Source organism: Lethenteron reissneri, chromosome 56 (genome assembly GCF_015708825.2).
Source record: "Lethenteron reissneri isolate LAM-NWPU_2019-01 chromosome 56, ASM1570882v1, whole genome shotgun sequence".
Taxonomy (NCBI): Eukaryota; Metazoa; Chordata; class Hyperoartia; order Petromyzontiformes; family Petromyzontidae; genus Lethenteron; species Lethenteron reissneri.
The window spans coordinates 4,747,838-4,771,464 of NC_083834.1; the positions used below are offsets into that span (position 1 = coordinate 4,747,838).

Genomic DNA, 23,627 nt, shown 5'->3' on the forward strand with positions numbered 1-23,627 from the left:
TGGCTTTATTTTGGTGATTTTTGAAATTTCTTTTCAGTTTGGCCATGTTTGTTTGTTGTAGTACAGGGTTAGACTGATGGCCTTAATCTAAGTTGTCTTGTGGTTGTTGTTGTTTGACTTGCATCCCACTGGGATTTTTGCACACAGCGTTGGTGTACGGTGCTTTTTCTGCAATATTTTGCTGTCTTTTCTTGGATTTTCTGTTTGCACTCAGTCACTTTAAGATGTTTTCTTGTTCATGTTTGTTTTGTTTGTTGCGGTTGCACCCGATTCAAGAGCCGAATGGCTCACAGGGCTACATACCTAATAATTTAAACTTGAAACTATCGGAGAGAGAGAGAGAGAATACGGTCACGGAGACCTGAGCGGCGTGCTGAGCACGTGTGACACCAAGTGGCCAGAAGCGACATCACAGCATTGCCGCCTACTCACAGCGCTCTTTGGGCTCCACCAATGGAACGCCGTTCACTGAGCACACGTCACACTGACACACACACACGTGGGGTGGGTGGAGGGGTGTGCGCGCGTCCGTGTCAACTCGTATAGGACGACTCAGCCCCTCCAAACATCGCCACTGGGGGGACAAAGGCGGCCGGGCGTGGTGCTGGCCACCCCCTTACAACCACCGCTCGCTCGTGGGGCCTTTGCCGGGCCTCGGCACGGCGATTCGCTCGCAGCACTTGCCCCGACAGGCTGGTGAAGGCTATCTGGCGGCGGGGGGGCTCTTTGTCTTTGTGCAGCTGTGTGTGTGTGTGTGAGCTGGGTCGGTAGCTCCGTTCAGACTCAAGCCACGGGCAGATACCGACCGGGACGATGGTAACCCTTCAAGGCTTCGACAGGCACGAATATTGGCATTTTGGCTATTCAATTCATAGCCGCGCAAGCTTCTAAACGTTTGATTATTTCAACAGCAGATTTTTGCGCAGGGATTTTTTTTTTGGGGAGGTCTGTGTGTGTGTGTGTGTATTTAAATCTCCGTAAATTTTATTTCGCTTGCCATATGCACATTCAGCGTGGTGAGATTTTGGGCAAATAATTGTCGAATTAGTTAGGAGAGAGAGAGAGATATTCGTCGTCGAATTAAAACAGCCGGCCGCATCGCTACGAGGCATCTATCTACCTTACAATTAATACGTTGAGATAATTAGATGTAGCACCTACGCTTCACTGCACAATTGGTGATTTCCTTCAACTCGCACGTACACGTGCAGATAGCATCGCTCTCCCGAGGCAATTCGGTCAAGCGATGCGTGACCACTGTTACCCTTCGCTGATTTGAGCCCCCCCTCCCCAAGACCCCATATCGGGATCGAACCGGGATCAAAAGGGGGGGCTTCTCACATGGAGGAGGCTTTGGGGTGAGGCTGATTTTTTTGGAGGCCAAGGCCACAGTGTATCTCCGTGGAGATGAAGGGCCAGGGATGGCTTGCTGTGACAGTCCTCGACCTGGCGCTGGGTCTCATTGCTGCCAATGCAGGTGAGTGAGTCTCTCTGGTGGGGAGACAAAGGCGGACGGGGGTGGTGCTGGTCAAACCTCAACCCCCTCCCCCCCTAACGGGCGCCCGTGTCGGTCTTCATAGGTGGTGCTACTCGCTAACGGCACTTGCCCCAACTGTCTGTTGAGGCTATATGGGGCGAGGGATCTTTGTCTTTGTGATACGTGCACATATGACTGTATACATACGTGTGTGTGTGTGTGATGACATGTGTGTGATGACATGTGTGTCGGTGTGTGTGTGGGGAGCGGTGGTGTAGCGGTCAGCGCGCTGCGCTATGAAACTGGCGACCCGGGTTAGATTCCCGCTCACGGCCAACACCAGTGACGATTATCTGAACCGGTCCTGGGCCTCCCCTAGGTCGACTCAGCCTTAAATGAGTACCTGGTGCGGTGTGTAAACATCGCCACTGGGGAGACAAAGGCGGTCGGGCGTGGTACTGGCCACTTACCTCCCCGCCTTCATAGGTGCTCGCTAACAGCACTTGCCCCTACAGTCTGTTAAGGCTATACGGGGGATCTTTGTCGGTGTGTGTATGTTAGAAGATGTGTCATTGTGCATGTAATACGTGGACGTGTGTGACTAGATTTGTGTCAATGTGTGCGTTGTGTGTGCTAAGATGTGTCAATGTGTGCGCGATAACGGGTGTGTCTGTGTGTACAGTCTATATATTTTGATGAGCGGTGGTGCAGCGGTTAGCGCTACGCTGCGCTACAAACGCGGCGACCCGGGTTCGATTCCCGCTCACGGCCAACACCGGTGATGATTATTTGAACCGATCCTGGGCCTCCCCTGGGTCGATTCGGCCTCAAATGAGTACCTGGTGCGGTGTGTAAACATTGGGAGACAAAGGCGGCCGGGCGTGGTGCTGGCCACCCACCCCCTCGTGTGCCGTGCCGGCCTTCATAGGTGCTCGCTAACAGCACTTGCCCCTACAGTCTGTTGAGGCTACACGGGGGCTTTTCTGTCTCCGTATGTGCATGTGATAACGTGTGTGAGATGTGTACACATGTCTGTATACACACACGTGTGTGTGTGATGGCATGTGTGTCGGTGTGTATGAATGTGTCATTGTGTATGTGGTACGTGGCCGTGTACATCACGTGTGTGTGTGTTAAGATGTGTCAATGTGTGCGTGATTCCGTATGTATCTGTGTAAATGTATGAATTAATCTTCAACTTATTTCGCCAACCGTGCAAATGTGTGTGTGTGTGTGCATATGCGAACGTGTGCACGAGACGTGTGTGTGTGTGCATACATACACACACATTAATGTATGTATACATACATACACACATTAATGTGTGTATGTATGTATACATACATACACACATTAATGTGTGTGCCATTGTATGTGTAGTATTTAGCGCGCTGGGCTCTATCACTGTGTCACACACACAGTGACACTGACACACACACAGTGACACACTGACACTGACACAGTATATCACTGTGACACACACAGTGACACCGACACACACACAGTGACACACTGACACCCTGACACAGTATATCACTGTGACACACACACAGTGGCACTGACACACACACAGTGACACACTGACACCACGACACAGCGTATCACTGTGACACACACAGTGGCACTGACACACACACAGTGACACACTGACACCACGACACAGTATATCACTGTGTCACACACACAGTGGCACTGACACACACACAGTGACACACTGACACCACGACACAGCGTATCACTGTGACACACACAGTGGCACTGACACACACACAGTGACACACTGACACCACGACACAGTATATCACTGTGACACACACACAGTGGCACTGACACACACACAGTGACACACTGACACCACGACACAGCGTATCACTGTGACACACACAGTGGCACTGACACACACACAGTGACACACTGACACCACGACACAGTATATCACTGTGACACACACACAGTGGCACTGACACACGTGACACACTGACACACACAGTGACACACTGACACAGTATATCACTGTGACACACAGTGACACTGACACAGTGACACACTGACACCACGACACAGTATATCACTGTGACACACACAGTGACACTGACACACACAGTGACACTGACACACACACAGTGACACTGACACACACAGTGACACACTGACACAGTATATCACTGTGACACACACAGTGACACTGACACACACACAGTCACACACTGACACTGACACAGTATATCACTGTGACACACGCAGTGACACTGACACACACAGTGACACACTGACACTGACACAGTATATCACTGTGACACACACAGTGACACACAGTGACACCCTGACACACACACAGTGACACACTGACACTCTGACACAGTATATCACTGTGACACACACACAGTGACACTGACACACACACAGTGACACACTGACACTCTGACACAGTATATCACTGTGACACACACAGTGACACACTGACACACACACAGTGACATACTGACACCACGACACAGTATATCACTGTGACACACACCATGACACAGACACACACAGTGACACTGACCAACACAGTGACACACTGACACCACGACACAGTATTTCACTGTGACACACACAGTGACACACACAGTGACACACTGACACCACGACACAGTATGTCACAGTGACACACACACAGTGACACACTGACACCACGACACAGTATGTCACAGTGACACAAAGATAAAAGATCCCCCGTATAGCCTGAACAGACTGTAGGGGCAAGTGCTGTTAGCGAGCACCTATGAAGGCCGGCACGGCACACGAGGGGGTGGGTGGCCAGCACCACGCCCAGCCGCCTTTGTCTCCCAATGTTTACACACCGCATCAGGTACACACACAGTGACACACTGACACAGTATATCACTGTGACACACACAGTGACACTGACACACACACAGTCACACACTGACACTGACACAGTATATCACTGTGACACACACAGTGACACTGACACACACACAGTGACACACTGACACTGACACAGTATATCACTGTGACACACAGTGACACACAGTGACACCCTGACACAGTATATCACTGTGACACACACAGTGACACTGACACACACACAGTGATACACTGACACTCTGACACAGTATTTCACTGTGTCACACACAGTGACACTGACACACACACAGTGACACACTGACACTATGACACAGTATATCACTGTGACACACACAGTGACACTGACACACAGTGACACACAGTGACACCCTGACACAGTATATCACTGTGACACACACACTGTGTCACACACAGTGACACACACAGTGACACACTGACACCCTGACACAGTATATCACTGTGACACACACAGCGACACTGACACACGCACAGTGACACACTGACACTCTGACACAGTATATCACTGTGTCACACACACAGTGACACTGACACACACACAGTGACACACTGACACCACGACACAGTATATCACTGTGTCACACACACAGTGACACACACACAGTGACACACTGACACAGTATATCACTGTGTCACACACAGTGACACTGACACACACACAGTGACACACTGACGCTCTGACACAGTATATCACTGTGACACACACACAGTGACCCTGACACACACACAGTGACACACTGACACTTTGACACAGCATATCACTGTGACACACACACTGACACACACACACAGTGACACACTGACACACACACAGTGACACACTGACACTGACACAGTATATCACTGTGACACACACACAGTGACACACACACAGTGACACACTGACACTCTGACACAGTATACCACTGTGACACACACGGTGACACACTGACACTCTGACACAGCATATCACTGTGACACACACACTGGCACTGACACACACACAGTGACACACTGACACTCTGACACAGTATATCACTGTGTCACACACAGTGACACACACACAGTGACACACTGACACTCTGACACAGTATATCACTGTGTCACACACAGCGACACTGACACACACACACTGACACCCTGACACAGTATATCACTGTGACACACACACAGTGACACTGACACACACACAGTGACACACTGACACTCTGACACAGTATATTGCTGTGACACACACAGTGACATTGACACACACACAGCGACACTGACACACACAGTGGCACACTGACACTCTGACACAGCATATCACTGTGACACACACACAGTGACACAGACACACACAGTGACACACTGACACCACGACACAGTATATCACTGTGACACACACCGTGACACACACACAGTGACACACTGACACTCTGACACAGTATATCACTGTGACACACACACACAGTGACACTGACACACACAGTGACACACTGACACCACGACACAGTATATCACTGTGACACACACCGTGACACACACACAGTGACACACTGACACTCTGACACAGTATATCACTGTGACACACACACAGTGACACTGACACACACACAGTGACAAACTGAGACTCTGACACAGTATATCACTGTGACACACACAGTGACACACTGACACACACACAGTGACATACTGACACCACGACACAGTATATCACTGTGACACACACCATGACACAGACACACACAGTGACACTGACCAACACAGTGACACACTGACACCACGACACAGTATTTCACTGTGACACACACAGTGACACACACAGTGACACACTGACACCACGACACAGTATGTCACAGTGACACACACACAGTGACACACTGACACCACGACACAGTATGTCACAGTGACACACACACAGTGACACACACACAGTGACACACTGACACCACGACACAGTATATCACTGTGACACACACCATGCCACAGACACACACAATGACACATAACACACGCACTGCCGCACACGCATTTACTCACACGGATGAGAGATTTTTGTGCTGTAATTCAGGGAGGCCAATCATTAAAAATGAAAGTGAACCAGGGTTACAAAACATTTCTATTTTAGCTATGCCTAGCAACGCACACACACACACACAAAGATCCCCCGTATAGCCTCAACAGACTGTTGGGGCAAGTGCTGTTAGCGAGTAGCACCTTTTGAAGGCCGGCACGGCACACGAGGGGGTGGGGTGGTCTCCCCCAACGGTGATATTTACAACACACCGCACTGAGGATTAATTTGAGGCCGAGTCCACCTAGGGGAGGCCCAGATAATCGTCACTCGATATTAGCCGTCAGCGGGAATCAAACTCTGACCGTGTGATTCTTGGCGCAGTGCGCTAACCGCTAAACTAACCCCATACACACGCGGACAGACACACTCTCATCTAAATAGACACACAGACACATGTTCACTCGTGATTATATAAAGATACACCAGTCAGCCTCGTCTCCCATTGATGGGGAATTGTCTGTAACCTCCCCGTCTCTCTCGCCCCCCCATCCTCATTTGTCTCACTCCGTTCACCAGAGGTCATTTTCTTGCGTCAATACGGCAGTTCTCAGGCAACGGAGCAAGTAGGATGGAGACGGGGCGTGAAATTACATCATAGACCAATCATTCATTGACTCGTATTTACACTCCACACAGCATTTGTCTGTGAAAGTGGATATCACAGAGCTAGCTCTGAGACCCCTGCATCACGTGACGCTCTGGGGTATGTAAAGAGTCACACACGGAAGTGGATATTGCAGAACAGTGATAATTGTTTTTTACCCTTTTATCTGGCAACAAAACTGACACCTTTTTTTTACAAGGAGTCATTCATAATCAACGTTTTTGGGTTTAGATCGCGTTATTTATAAATGTGTCGTAACCCTCCACCACCCGACACGGCCAATCAGTAAAAAAGTGTCACGTTGACAAAAGACAAATAGTTCACTGCTTTAGCCCACCGGTGTGTTGAAGCGTGAAACCACAACATTTACAATTTTTTGAGTACGACGTTTCGCTGGTAATTGCATCCAGCATCATTGGGCAATTACCAGCGAAACGTCGTACTACTCAAAAATTGTAAATGTTGTGGTTTCACGCTGCAACACACCGGTGGGCTAAAGCAGTGAACTAATTTGTCTTTTGTCAACGTGACACTTTTTTACTGATTGGCCGTGTCGGGTGGTGGAGGGTTACGACACATTTATAAATAACGCGATCTAAACCCAAAAACGTTGATTCTGAATAATATTGGTCGCGAAAGCCTAAGTGTTAAACAAGTAAACCCGTAAAAACAAAGTTTTTCACTATAAATCCTTTATATGCGTGGCGGCGAACTTAATATAAAGGATTTAAAAATATATTCGCCTGTGGAGGACGCGGGGATCGATCCCGCGACCTTTGGCATGGGAAGCGAGGGCGCTACCAACTGCGCTACTCCGCCACGGCCTGTGGAGGGGTTACGCTCTGGGCTCTTATACTGTGACGTTCAGCCAAAGCGATGAATGAGTTCTATTTGAATATATGTAAAATATTTTTTTTTTGCCTAAAAAGTGTAAAATTTTGGGAATTTTTTTTCACGAACAATAATTGTCTGGCACAACGAGTCTGTGTGGAAAATGTCAGCTCGATTGGATCCCGGGAAGTGGGTTAAAAGATTTGCACGGTCCTAAGCAAGCAAGCAAGCACGCGAACTTAATATAAAGGATTTTAAAAGGAGTCATGTTTGCATAGACCACAATACCTGCAGTCATAATGCAAAAAAAAACATAACTCTGATAATGTATGCACTGTCCTTGAAGTTGATTGGTCCACACCCGAGACAGCTTTCCTTAGAGCCTAGTCTCACATGGTGTTGGACCAGATGACGCCAAAAGGCGCACAACTCAAAGACAATGCACCGTCAGAGTATGAGAGCTCGGGGTAAGCATTTACACCATTGGAACCTCATTTGCCAGAAGAAAAAATATGATAATTGTTTTTTTTTACCCTTTTATCTGCCAACAAAACAGTTTTGTTGCCAGATTAAAGGGTAAAAAACCAATTATCATATTTTGATTGCAGAGCAGTGTTTTTGGCAACCTTCAAGTGAACCTTTGGTATACACATACATAGTCGAGGGCTGCACTTTCTGGATTTTCTTTTTTAATTCTCAGTCTAATTAAGTACACTACCAAATTTCATACGATGCGTTTTTTTTGCAGTCATTGGTGACCTTGCTGAGCCCATCAATTATTGGACATCTGTGAAAACGAGCTTTATCATCCATCGGATTCCTCGAGTTTATATACAAATTCTGAACTCGGAGAACCAGGTTTAATCGATGGGTCGTTATGCCAGTCTTTTGGTCTTTGTGCGAGGCTATGGGTCTCTGCGTGAGTCTGTGGGTCTCTGTGTGAGTCTATGGGTCTCTGTGTGAGTCTATGGGTCTCTGTGTGAGTCTATGGGTCTCTAAGTGAGTCTATGGGTCTCTGTGTAAGCCTATGGGTCTCTACGTGAGCCTATGGGTCTCTACGTGAGCCTATGGGTCTCTGTGTGAGTCTATGGGTCTCTGTGTGAGTCTACGGGTCTCTGTGTGAGCCTATGGGTCTCTGCGTAAGTCTATGGGTCTCTGCGTGAGTCTATGGGTCTCTGCGTGAGCCTATGGGTCTCTGCGTGAGCCTATGGGTCTTGCGTGAGTCTATGGGTCTCTGTGTAAGTCTATGGGTCTCTGCGTGAGTCTATGGGTCTCTGCGTGAGTCTATGGGTCTTTGCGTGAGCCTATGGCTCTCTGCGTGAGCCTATGGGTCTTGCGTGAGTCTATGGGTCTCTGTGTGAGTCTATGGGTCTCTATGTGAGTCTCGGGGTCTCTGCGTGAGTCTCGGGGTCTCTGCGTGAGTCTCGGGGTCTCTGTGTGAGTCTGTGGGTCTCTGCGTGAGTTTATGGGTCTCTGCGTGAGTCTGTGGGTCTCTGTGTGAGTCTATGGGTCTCTGCGTGAGTCTGTGGGTCTCTGCGTGAGTCTGTGGGTCTCTGTGTGAGTCTATGGGTCTATGTGTGAGTCTATGGGTCTCTGTGTGAGTCTACGGGTCTCTGTGTGAGCCTATGGGTCTCTGCGTAAGTTTATGGGTCTCTGCGTGAGTCTATGGGTCTCTGCGTGAGCCTATGGGTCTTTGTATGAGTCTATGGGTCTCTGCGTGAGTCTGTGGGTCTCTGCGTGAGTCTGTGGGTCTCTGTGTGAGTCTATGGGTCTATGTGTGAGTCTATGGGTCTCTGTGTGAGTCTACGGGTCTCTGTGTGAGCCTATGGGTCTCTGCGTAAGTTTATGGGTCTCTGCGTGAGCCTATGGGTCTTTGTATGAGTCTATGGGTCTCTGCGTGAGCCTATGGGTCTCTGTGTGAGTCTGTGGGTCTCTGTGTGAGTCTATGAGTCTCTGTGTGAGTTTATGGGACTTTGTGTGAGTCTGTGGGTCTCTGTGTGAGTCTATGGGTCTATGTGTGAGTCTATGGGTCTCTGTGTGAGTCTACGGGTCTCTGTGTGAGCCTATGGGTCTATGTGTGAGTCTATGGGTCTCTGTGTGAGTCTACGGGTCTCTGTGTGAGCCTATGGGTCTCTGCGTAAGTTTATGGGTCTCTGCGTGAGTCTATGGGTCTCTGTGTGAGCCTATGGGTCTTTGTATGAGTCTATGGGTCTCTGCGTGAGCCTATGGGTCTCTGTGTGAGTCTGTGGGTCTCTGTGTGAGTCTATGAGTCTCTGTGTGAGTTTATGGGACTTTGTGTGAGTCTATGGGTTTCTGTGTGAGTCTATGGGTCTGTGCATGAGTCTGTGGGTCTCTGTGTGAGTTTATGAGTCTCTGTGTGAGTTTATGGGACTCTGTGTGAGTCTATGGGTCTCTGTGTGAGTTTATGGGTCTCTGCGTGAGTCTGTGGGTCTCTGTGTGAGTCTATGGGTTTTTGTATGAGTCTATGGGTCTCTGCGTGAGCTTATGGGTCTCTGTGTGAGTCTATGAGTCTATGTGTGTGTTTATAGGACTCTGTGTGAGTCTATGGGTCTCTGTGTGAGTCTATGGGTCTGTGCATGAGCCTATGGCTCTCTGCATGAGCCTATGGGTCTCTACGTGAGTATATGGGTCTTTACGTGAGTCTATGGGTCTCTACGTGAGTCTATGGGTCTCTATGTGAGCCTATGGGTCTCTGCGTGAGTCTGTGGGTCTCTGTGTGAGTCTATGGGTCTTTGTATGAGCCTATGGGTCTCTGCGTGAGTCTATGGGTCTCTGCGTGAGTCTATGGGTCTTGCGTGAGTCTATGGGTCTCTGCGTGAGCCTATGGTTTTCTGCGTGAGTCTGTGGGTCTCTGCGTGAGTCTATGGGTCTCTGCGTGAGTCTATGGGTCTCTACGTGAGTCTATGGGTCTCTGCGTGAGCCTATGGTTTTCTGCGTGAGTCTGTGGGTCTCTGCGTGAGTCTATGGGTCTCTACGTGAGTCTATGGGTCTCTACGTGAGCATATGGGTCTCTACATGAGTCTATGGGTCTCTGCGTGAGCCTATGGGTTTCAGCGTGAGTCTGTGGGTCTCTGCGTGAGTCTATGGGCCTCTGCGTGAGCCTATGGTTATCTGCGTGAGTCTGTGGGTCTCTGCGTGAGTCTATGGGTCTGGGTCTCTGTGAGTCTATGGGTCTCTACGTAAGTCTGTGGGTCTCTGCGTGAGTCTATGGGTCTCTGCGTGAGTCTATGGGCCTCTGCGTGAGTGAGTCACTGGTGGACCATGCTGAGCCCATCAAATTAGTCGACTTGAGGAGGACCCGCTTTAAATCCCCGTCTCTCAGTGGCTCAAGCTCAGCCCTCTGATCTGTAAGCCACGTGCCCTCCTCTGTTAACATCGATTCTTAATCTCGTGGTTCAGGCATCACATCACAGGTTTGTAAGAATCAATGTGTGTTTTTCTTTCTTCCATTCGTACTATACACGAGGGCTACTACTTTGCCGTATTTTTTTTAACAGACATCTGTCATTTGTGTGGAATGCTTTGATGTTGTCTGGCGGCCGAGTCGCCCTTACAAAGGAGCTTATATTTTGACTTAAAACTTTCGTGACTGCAGGGATTCATATTCCAATGTTCTTTCGGTAAAGTCGCGTAGATAGAAAAATAACAATAAAATAATGAAAAATAAAGTGAATGAAAATGATCACGACATTGTGTTGCGATCGAAGCGTCGTGATATTTGTATTCACGTTATTTTTTCTTATTTTATTGTATTTTTTCTATCTACGTGACTTTACCGAACGAACCATAGAATAAAAAAGGCATATTTAAATTTCGATTTAAAGCTTTCGTGACTGCAGGGATTCATCTTCTTGGTTCTTTCGGTAAAGTCACGTAGAAGGGAAATAATAAAATGATAAAAAATAAAACAATAAAATTCTCACGACGTTTCGATCGCAACACAAGCAATCATCATCAGGTGTGAAAAAACCACAGCAAGATGATGATTGCTTGTGTTGCAATCAAAACGTCGTGAGAATGTTATAATGTTTTATTTTTATTATTTTATTATTTCCCTTCTACGTGACTTTACCGAAAGAACCAAGAAGACATATTTATAATCAAAGTTTGTGGGTTAGATCGTGTAAATATAAACGCGTCTTAAACCCGCCACCGCCCAACACAGCCAATTAGAAAGCTTCGCCACGTGAACAATAGGGCCCAAATCAGAGGTCGCAAACGGGTTTTGATTCCTTACCCGTTCCCGTATCCGGCCGCACCAGGGTCGCAAACGGGTACCCGTACCAGTACGGGTATCGGGTACCTGATTGCGACCTCTGGGATGAAGCCACGTTGCAGGCGCGGGTGGGTTGATTCTAGGAACTTGAATTGTGAGAAGAGACAAGACGTTGGGAAATGAGTGACAAACGGTTACTCACCAGTGACTCACGGCCTACCCGTACCCGGCCGCACCAGGGTCGCAAACGGCTACCCATACGCGGTCGGGTACGGGTAGCCGGGTATCGGGTAGGGTACGGGTATCGGGTACCCGGTTGCGACCTCTGGCCCAAATGTAGCTTTTACTTTGGCACACCGGATGCAGAGTGGAGAGCAATCCAGTGTACACACAACTCGACAATATAATAATATGAAGACATTCAGAGCTCAATGGTCTTTGCTCCTACTGGACATCCGTGAAATGGAGCTTCATAGCTCATCGGATTTCTCCTCCGGTCTCAATAAATATTCTGATCCTGGACTCTGGAATTTCACTTCCGATTTTTCTGGATGTCTGAAATCACGTCGGGTTGTTTAATCCACTTTAACAAACTTTCAAGCTGACTACCATTGCACATTGATGCACGACGCACGCATTCTCTTGAAGTGAATTTAGGACGTTTTTGTTTAAGATTACAGGTTTGTAATCTATGCATATTCATCCGATTCTAGTTTTGTTGTCGAAATTCGTTCAGGGATTTGTAAAGGAAGAAGTACATTTTATATGAATAAGCACATTCCACCCCTCCCCACCCTCCCCACCCCCCACCCAGCCCCACCCTCCCCACCCAGCCCCTCCCCACCCAAGCCCCTCCCTGCACGACGGACGGACACAATAATCCCCTGTGGGCTGGTGTAGCCAGGAGGTTTCTACCAGTATAATGATATATACAATATTAATTTAAAGAATTAACAATTACAACGTTTTTAGTGGGTGGGTGAGTGGCTGGGTGAGTGAGTGAGTGGGTGAGTGGGTGGGTGAGTGAGTGGGTGAGTCGGTGGGTGGGTGAATGAGTGAGTGGATGAGTGGGTGAGTGAGTGAGTGGGTGAGTGGGTGGGTGGGTGAGTGAGTGAGTGAGTGGGTGGGTGGGTGAGTGAGTGAGTGGGTGGGTGAGTGAGTGAGTGGTGGTGAGTGGGTGGGTGGTGGGTGAGTGGGATGGTGACGTGATGTGGTGGGTGATGTGATGTGAGTGGTGAGTTGAGTGGTGGGGTGGGTGAGTGGAGTGAGTGAGGAGTGCGGTGGGTGGATGAGTGAGTGGTGGTGAGTGGTGGGTGGGTGGTTGTGAGTGAGTGCAGGTGAGTTGGGTGAGTGAGTGAAGTGGGTGGATGAGTGAGTGAGTGAGTGGTGTGGAGTGAGGTGGGTGAGGGGTGGGTGAGTGAGTGAGTGGGGTGATGTGAGTGGGTGAGGTGAGTGACGTGAGTGGGTGGTGAGGTGAGTGGGTGAGTGAGTGAGGTGAGTGGTGTGAGTGAGTGGGTGGGTGGGTAGGTGTGAATGAGTGAGTGGTAGTGGGTGAGTGGGTGGGTGGGTGGGTGAGTGAGTGGGCGAGTGGGTGGGTGAGCGAGTGAGTGAGTTTGGCGAAGTTAATTGTTGTGACCTGCAGTGCGGCGGTTGACCAAACGGTGTCCCGTACAGACCGAGTGCTCGACAACGCGTAGAGGAATCAACGAGTGATAATCACTGGAACACGGCAGCGCTAGAAGAGCGATTTAACGGGGTGAACTGAAGGAAGAGAACGTTCCAGACGGCCGTCTATCTGAAATTGACGCTTTGTTCGATGTCCATCCAAAATCCGAGAACGTAATTGTTTTACACAGGTTCCCATGGTCCACACAACGTCAAGCGGCCAGCAACAAACCGCACTCCACGTCCCTGTGCTCTCCCCATCTCCCCCCTCTCCGCCCAGACCGGCCCCCACCGCCGGTGAACGTGTCGGTGAGCGCCGTGCGTGCCTCCTCCGTGATCGTGTCCTGGGACGTCGCGGACGGAGACTCCGTCATCGGTTACGCCATCTCGCAGCAGGTGGGCATCGTCACGTCGCCAGCGGGTTCACGGAGCGGGGATTGGTGGATCATGCACGCAAAGACAAAGACAAAGATCCCTCCGTATAGCCTCAACAGACTGCCGGGGCAAGTGCTGCTAGCGAGCACCTATGAAGGCCGGCACGGCACACGAAGGGGGGCGGGTGACCGGCACTGCGTACTGGCAGTGGCGATGTTTACACACCGCGCCAGGTGCTCATTTGATGCTGAGTCGACGTAGGGGAGCCCGAGGACCGGTTAGCGCAGCGTGCCGACTGCTACACTACCGCTCCCCACACACACACACACGCACACACACACCACACACACACACCACACATACACACACCACACACACACCACACACACACCACACACACCACACACACACACCACACACACACTACACACCCACCACACACACACACACACGCACACACACCACACACACACACACCACACACACACACACACACACACCACACACACACCACACACACACACACGCACACACACCCCACACACACACACCACACACACACACCACACACACCACACACACACACACACCAAACACACACCACACACACCCCACACACACACACACACACACACACACACACACACACACACACACCACACACACACCACACACACACACACCACACACACACACACACACACCACACACACACACCACACACACACACCACACACACACCACACACACACCACACACACACACCACACACACACCCCACACACACCCCACACACACACCCCACACACACACACCACACACACACACCACACACACACACCACACACACACACACCACACACACACACCACACACACACACACCACACACACACACACCCCACACACACACCACACACACACCACACACACACCACACACACCACACACACCACACACACACACACACACACACCACACACACCACACACACACACCACACACACACACACACACACACCACACACACACACACCACACACACACCACACACACACACACACACACACACACACACACACACACACCACACACACACACCACACACACACACCACACACACACACACACACACACACACACCACACACACACACCACACACACCAACACACACACCACACACACACCACACACACACACCACACACACACCCCACACACACCCCACACACACACCCCACACACACACACACCACACACACACCACACACACACACACCACACACACACACGCGCCAATGTTGTTGTGAAGCACTCCGATTCGAGGGCGGGGGCGGTACAGCAGAAACCGTGGACTCCGCCTGTTCCGTCTGCACGGGATCGCGTGTTGCCCCCTTGCTCGTTTCTTCCCACACGTAAACACTCAGTCGTAACACCTTCATATGTAGGGGATCACAGAGCTTTGTGGAGAGGCGGGATTTGGCTCTGCCGCCTCCACCGCTCCTCGGCTGTGGTCCCGCAGCGTTACAATTTGTTGACGTTCTCGTTACACTAGGGTGGTAATGCGGACCAGCGGTCGTGGGGGGTTACAGTTCGAATCCAGTGGGCCGCCCCGATTTAATAGCGCGCGTGCATCAATCGTGAAAATGCGACTCTTGCGTGCGCTCTGCTTCGCTCACGGTGCACGGCAAAGATCCCGTGACGTGATTCGCAAAGAGGAGGCCCATTTGTGTGCAGGCGTCAGGGGCCCACGTGTTTTGAAGGGAAATAAAAATTGCCTGCGAATTGATAATTGGTTCTTTACCCTTCTATCTGGCAACAAAACTGACACCTTTTTGCAAGGAGTCATGTTTGCATAGACCGCAATACCTGCAGTCATAAATACAAACAAAAGACATAACTCTGATAATGTGCACTGTCCTTGAAGTTGATTGGTCCACACCCGAGACAGCTTTCCTTCGAGCCTAGTCTCATATGGGTAGGCTCGAAGGAAAGCTGTCTCGGGTGTGGACCAATCAACTTCAAGGACAGTGCATACATTATCAGAGTTATGTCTTTTGTTTGTATTTATGACTGCAGGTATTGCGGTCTATGCAAACATGACTCCTTGCAAAAAGGTGTCAGTTTTGTTGCCAGATAGAAGGGTAAAGAACCAATTATCATATTTTTACTGGCAAATGAGGTCCCCATAGTGCCTGCGAATTGTTCGTTTCGGGTCACACACACACACACGGCGGCGGCAGCAGCAGCAGCAGCAGCCGCGACGTCGGCCCCGACTACGATGCGCGCTGTGTGTGTCCCCGGGTCACGGCTCACATGTCTCGCTGTCTGTGTCACTGTGTCACCGTGTCACTGTGCCATGTCACTGTCTCACCGTGTCACCTTGCTATGTCACTGTGTCACCATGTCACCGTGTCACCTTGCCATGTCACTGTGTCACCGTGTCACCTTGCCACGTCACTTTCTCACTGTGTCACCGTGTCAACTTGCCATGTCACTGTCTCACTGTGTCACCGTGTCACTGTGCCACTGTGCCATGTCACTGTGCTATGTCACTGTGCCACCGTGTGGCCGTGTCAAAGAGTGATCCACAGAAGCAGCCCGGGTGTGTGCCAGCGCTTTGTCTCACCGTGTCACTGTGTCACCGAATCGCCGTGTCACTGTGCCGTGTCACCATGTCACCGTGTCACCTTGCCATGTCACTGTCTCACCGTTTCACCTTGCCATGTCACTGTCTCACCGTGTCACCGTGTCACCTTGCCATGTCACTGTCTCACCGTGTCACCTTGCCATGTCACTGTCTCACCGTGTCACCGTGTCACCTTGCCATGTCACCGTGTCACCGTATCACGTGTCACCGTGTCACTGTCTCACAGTGTCACCTTGCCATGTCACTGTCTCACCGTGTCACCTTGCCATGTCACTGTCTCACCGTGTCACCTTGCCATGTCACTGTCTCACCATGTCACCGTGTCACCGTGTCACCGTCTCACCGCGCGTGACCCACAGAAGCGCCCGGGTGCGCGCCAGCTTTTCATCCTGCACATGGCTCTCGCCCTGTCACTTCGTCTCACCGTGTCACCTTGCCATGTCACTGTCTCACCATGTCACCGTGTCACCGTGTCACCGTCTCACCGCGCGTGACCCACAGAAGCGCCCGGGTGCGCGCCAGCGCTTCATCACCGAGGTGAACACGACTGCGCGCTCGTGCCTCCTGTGGGGCCTCGAGGGCGCCAGTGACTACGTGGTGGCCGTGCAGGCGCTGGGCCGCGGGGGGGCGGCCAGCGAGCCCAGCCCCGGCCTGCGCTTCAGCACCCCCCCGGAGGGGGACAGCGACGAACAGCGAGACAGCAACAACTCGTCGTCGTCACGATCTTCATCATCGTCACCGTCGTCGTCGTCGTCGCTGTCTGTGGCGACGTCGCTTTCGGCGCACGGAGGAGGTGGGTGACCGGGGCATGCGGGAGGTGGTGGTGGTGGTTGTTGTTGTTGATGTTGGGATGTGTGTGTGGTGGTGGTGGTTGTGGTTAATGTTGGGATGTGTGTGTGTGTGTGGTGGTGGTGGTGGTTGTGGTTAATGTTGGGATGTGTGTGTGTGGTGGTGGTGGTGGTGGTTATTGTTGGGATGTGTGTGAGAGGTGGTGGTGGTGGTAGTGTTCGTGGTGGTGGTGCTAGTGGTGTGTTGTTGTTGTTGTTATTGTTGGGATGGTTCGTGCGAGGTGGTGGTTGTTGTTGTGGTTAATGTTGGGATGTGTGTGTGTGTGGTGGTTGTTGTTGTTAATGTTGGGATGTGTGTGTGGTGGTGGTGGTGGTGCGAATGACGAAGGGTGGAGACGATGGGGGGGTGTTGCCCCCCACCGGCGCGTCGGTGCCGAGCTGACGTGGCCCAGCGGTGGCGCAATCGTCACTTTGTCGGTTTGCTGTTGGAATCCGCCCGCCCGCCCTGGTTAATACTGTGCTGGGTGTGTGTGTGTGTTTACTGTGGGGAGCGGTAGTGTAGCGGTTAGCGCTACGCTGCGCTACGAACATCGCGGCCCGAGTTCGATTCCCGCTCACGGCCAACACCAGTGACGATTATCTGAACCGGTCCTGGGCCTCCCCTAGGTCGACTCAGCCTCAAATGTGTACCTGCTGCAGTGTTTAAACATCGCTACTAGGGGGACAAAGGCGGCCGGGCGTGGTCTTGGCCACCCACCCCCTCGAAGTGCCGTGCCAGCCTTCGTAGGTGCTCGCTAACAGCATTTGCCCCTACAGTCTGTTAAGGCTATGTGGGGGATCTTTGTCTTTGTCCACCCTTCGTAGGTGCTCGCTAACAGCACTTGCCCCTACAGTCTGCTCGCCCCTACAGTCTGCTCAGGCTATACCGGGGATCTTTGTTTGTTTACCGTAAAATTGTAGGATGCTCGTCAAGGGACGCTGCTGGGTTAGTTGGAGGCGGTCGCTTTTCAACAACAGCGGATGGTCATCGTGTGCCGGCCCACGGTTTAATTTTTCCAGATTTTGAAAAATGAAACCGCACGTGTTGCTCTCTTGGGATGACACGCTCGCACACACGCCGCCGCAGCAGCAGCAGCAGCAATCATCACTCCATACGGCAGATGCTGATACCTCTATGCACAAATCGAAATTTAAAAACTCTCCGTTGTTTGACTCTGGTCATCCAGAACAGACCGTACTGCGTAGGACGATGCAATGCCCGATACACAAATACGAAGGATCTTCTTGGTTCTTTCGGTAAAGTCACGTAGAAGGGAAATAATAAAATAATAAAAATAAAACATAATAAAATAATTCTCACGACGTTTCGGCCACAACGCAAGCAGTCACTGCGTTGTGGCCGAAGCGTCGTGAGAATTATTTTATTATGTTTGATTTTTATTATTTTATTATTTCCCTTCTACGTGACTTTACCGAAAGAACCAAGAAGATGAATCCCTGCAGTCACGAAAGCTTTAAATCGAAATTTAAATACGAAGGAGTGATACAATTCCACTGCTCCTGGCACGATTATCTGGCCTGAGCACCCGAATGTGAGATTGTAGTTGATGCTCTGCATCTACATCAGCAAGGAAAGAAGAGGAGAAGATTGAGCCCCTATTCCAGCGGAAACTTGGCAAGGCCCTCCTGAAAGAGGAGTCGTGAAACTCAGTCGGGATTTTAAATTTCGATTTGAAGCTTTCGTGACTGCAGGGATTCATATTCTTGGTTTTTTCGGTAAAGTCACGTAGAAGGGAAATAATAAAATGATAAAAATAAAACAATAAAATTCTCACGACGTTTCGATTGGAACACAAGCAATCATCATGAGGTGTGAAAAACACCACAGCAAGATGATGATTGCTTGTGTTGCAATCAAAACGTCGTGAGAATATTGTTTTATTTTTATCATTTTATTATTTCCCTTCTATGTGACTTTACCGAAAGAACCAAGAATATCAGTCGGGGATTTTTTTGGATAAATAAGCGTAGTCATGATTACAATACAATGCATATCCCTGAGCCAATAATGGTTGTGAAGTCCACTACCCAGGCCGAAAGCCTGCTTAGCTTACAAACACTGATGAGGTTGGACACACCTCCGATTAGCACATTTGGTTATGTACGGTACAAAAGAAGTTCAACAGAGATACATAAACTTATAGTGGGTATTATATACAGTGTGCATTACATTGAATGGTCTCATTGCATATTGAACGTACTTTTTAAATTGGCCATTTTATATATGTAGTGTGTACAGTTGCATCTATAGTGGGTTGTACATACGTAGTGGGCATTTCGATTTAAAGCTTTCGTGACTGCAGGGATTCATCTTCTTGGTTCTTTCTACGTGACTTTACCGAAAGAACCAAGAAGAAGGGCATTGTTTGCAGATGTTGTTGATTGAGTGCCTGTGTATGAAACCGATCATTTATTTGATTCCAGACGGTCTCTATCGGTCCGAACATCTCCGCATCACTCCAGACGCGAGGAGGCGGCATTTATCTCCATCTGTGTATCTTCTCGTCTTATCTTTAGCGGAAAGCCAGTTGTGAATCATAAAAATATCATACGACGTGTGTGTCTAAGTGTGTCTGAGTGTGCGTGTGTGTGTGGGGAGCGGTGGTGTAGCGGTTAGCGCACTGCGCTACGAACCCGGCGGCCCGAGTTCGATTTCTGCTCACGGCCAACACCAGTGACGATTATCAGAACCGATCCTGGGCCTCCCCTAGGTCGACTCAGCCTCAAATGAGTACCTGGTGCTGTGTGTAAACATCGCCACTGGGGAGACAAAGGCGGCCGGGCGTGGTGTTGGCCACCCACCCCCTCGTGTGCCGTGCCGGCCTTCATAGGTGCTACTCGCTAACAGCACTTGCCCTAACAGTCTGTTCAGGCTATACGGGGCATCTTTGTTTGTGTGGGGAGTGGTGGTGCAGCTGTGATCCGAGTTCGATTCCCGCTCGCGGCCACCAACATCGGTGATGGTTATTTGAACCGGGCCTGGGCCACCCTCTAGGTTGACTCGGCCTGAAATTAGTGCCTGGTGTAGCGGTGTGTAAACATCATCATTGGGGAGACGAAGGCGGACGGGTACAATTCTGACCGTCACCCTCTCGCGTGTAATGCCGGCCTTAATGGGTGCTCGCTAACGGCACTTTTCATCAACAAAGATAAGGCTACACGGGGGATCTTCGTCTTTGTCCTCATGTGTGTTAGTGAGTAGGTCACCGGGGCGAGTGGGTGAGGTGGGAGGGCAAGTGAGTGGCCATCAGGGTGAGTGTGGGACTGAGTCATTTGGTCATTGCATATAAGCGAACAGGGGAGCGAGTGTGCAAGCGATGTGGCAAGTGAGCAAGTGAGCATCCGAGTGAGTGAGCGAGTGAGTGAGCGAGCACATGAGTGAGTGAGTGAGCAGATGAGTGAGTGAGTGAGCAGATGAGTGAGTGAGTGAGCGAGCACACGAGTGAGCGAGTGAGCAAGTGAGCATCCGAGTGAGTGAGCGAGTGAGTGAGCGAGCACACGAGTGAGTGAGTACACGATTGAGTGAGCGAGTGAGCAAGTGAGCATCCGAGTGAGTGAGCGAGTGAGTGAGCGAGCGAGTGAGTGAGCGAGCGAGTGAGTGAGTGAGCACACGAGTGAGTGAGTAAGTGAGCGAGCGAGTGAGTGAGTGAGCGAGCACACGAGTGAGTGAGTGAGCACACGAGTGAGTGAGTGAGCACACGAGTGAGTGAGTGAGCACACGAGTGAGTGAGTGAGCACACGAGTGAGTGAGTGAGTGAGCGAGTGAGTGAGCACACGAGTGAGTGAGTGAGTGAGCGAGCGAGTGAGTGAGTGAGCACACGAGTGAATGAGTGAGCGAGTGAGTGAGTGAGCACACGAGTAAGTGAGTGAGTGAGCACACGAGTGAGTGAGTGAGTGAGCGAGCACGCGAGTGAGTGAGTGAGTGAGCGAGCGAGTGAGTGAGTGAGCACACGAGTGAGTGAGTAAGTGAGCGAGCGAGTGAGTGAGTGAGCGAGCACACGAGTGAGTGAGTGAGCACACGAGTGAGTGAGTGAGCACACGAGTGAGTGAGTGAGCACACGAGTGAGTGAGTGAGCACACGAGTGAGTGAGTGAGTGAGCGAGTGAGTGAGCACACGAGTGAGTGAGTGAGTGAGCGAGCGAGTGAGTGAGTGAGCACACGAGTGAATGAGTGAGCGAGTGAGTGAGTGAGCACACGAGTAAGTGAGTGAGTGAGCACACGAGTGAGTGAGTGAGTGAGCGAGCACGCGAGTGAGTGAGTGAGTGAGTGAGCGAGTGAGTGAGTGAGCGAGCACACGAGTGAATGAGTGAGCGAGTGAGTGAGTGAGTGAGCAAGTGAGTGAGTGAGTGAGCGAGTGAGTGAGTGAGCACACGAGTGAGTGAGTGAGCGAGCACACGAGTGAGTGAGTGAGCGAGCGAGTGAGCGAGTGAATGAGTGAGTGAACACACGAGTGAGTGTGTGAGCTGTGCAGGATGGAAATGTGTTAATCCGGAGACGAATTGCCGTCAGGATGAGTCCCTGTGTCCGGAATCCCAGTGGCGGGGCGGGCAGGGGGGGGGGGGGTCATACAGCTACCTTCAATCTCCCCCACGCTCGCTCAATCACTCGCTCACTCTCTCACCCTCTCGCTCATCGCTCCAACTGTTCGCTTCGCTCTCTCATCACAAGGAACTACACCGAGATTGTCCTGAGCGTGCGCCCAGCCGACAGATCTCATGGCCGTTCTGTTCATAAAATTTGGCGAGCGATTTATTTTTCGACGAAATAGTCCATTGCAACATTCACTCGTGCGGACAGAGACCATGACCCCCTCCACCCCCCACCCCCCCGCCTCCGTTGTGGCAAGCTGTGTTTACGCGTATCAATTAACCCCACGCCCGGCCGCCTTTGTCTTCCCAGTGCTGATAGTAAAACACAAACAAATGTCCTGTTCGAAGGAGCCATTGGGGCATTGGTGCTCATCCTGTTCACAGCCATCCTGAGCCAGTGGTGTAAATTCCACATTCCTATGTCGGGGGCGAGGATAACAATAGCTGTCTCCCCGATAGACCTGGTCTTCACCTGAGGATGGCTGCTTGCGTCGTGGCTGAAACGTCGTGAGAATTATTTTATTATGTTTTATTTTTATTATGTTATTACTTCCCTTCTACGTGACTTTACCGAAAGAACCAAGAAGATGAATCAAAACCCGTTTGCGACCTCTGTGCCATGGTTATTGTTGTTGTTTGTCTACGGCGTTCTTGTTGCAAGTCACGGCGATGTCGTGAAATCGTAAATGTGGGTCAGCGTCGACGCCGCTTCTACGAATTGGCACCGTGCTGGAGCGACGAGGGTGACAGAACATACAATGTGTGTGTGTAAATATGTAAACAGCGCTGCACTTGAGCTTATTGCTTTGCATCAATATTTCCTCGTGATAATTTATGGTGGCAGCTTTTATGGCGTCGTGTGTTCCATCGATCAAACGCGGGCCCTAATTCATCATCGTGGGGTGGAAACCACCCTCCTCCCCCCCCCCCCCCCCGCTTGAAATGTCATAATGGTGATTTGGCTAAGGAAGATGCGGTGGTTTCGATCAATCAGGATCGGCGTCTTAAGACTGTGTTTCCGAATCTGTCTTTTAGCTGAGACCGGATCTCAGGATTAGTGTTTTGCGCTGAGACCTGGTCTCAGGATCGGTATCTTAGGACTGTGTTTCCGAATCTGTCTTCTAGCTGAGACCGGATCTAAGGATTAATATCTTGCACTGAGATCGGGTCTCAGGATCAGTGTCATCAGCTGAGACCTGGTCTTAGGATCGGCATCTTAAGACTGTGTTTCCGAATCTGTCTTTTAGTTGAGACCGGATCTCAGAATTAGTGTTTTGCGCTGAGACCTGGTCTCAGGATCGGTATCTTAGGACTGTGTTTCCAAATCTGTCTTCTAGCTGAGACCGGATCTAAGGATTAATATCTTGCACTGAGATCGGGTCTCAGGATCAGTGTCATCAGCTGAGACCTGGTCTTAGGATC

General features: G+C 50.5%; 1 protein-coding gene across 1 annotated transcript in view; it reads left to right on the forward strand.

Moving 5' to 3' along the window:
* Positions 1-519: 519 nt before the first annotated feature.
* Positions 520-23,627, forward strand: part of LOC133356985 (fibronectin type III domain-containing protein 5-like) — a 38,383-nt gene continuing 15,275 nt past the window's right edge. Inside the window, exons 1-3 of the mRNA XM_061574722.1 lie at positions 520-1,477; positions 14,025-14,140; positions 17,270-17,561. Coding sequence (XP_061430706.1) covers positions 1,408-1,477; positions 14,025-14,140; positions 17,270-17,561 — 478 coding nt within the window. The 5' untranslated portion in view covers positions 520-1,407. The remainder of the gene's footprint in view (positions 1,478-14,024; positions 14,141-17,269; positions 17,562-23,627) is intronic.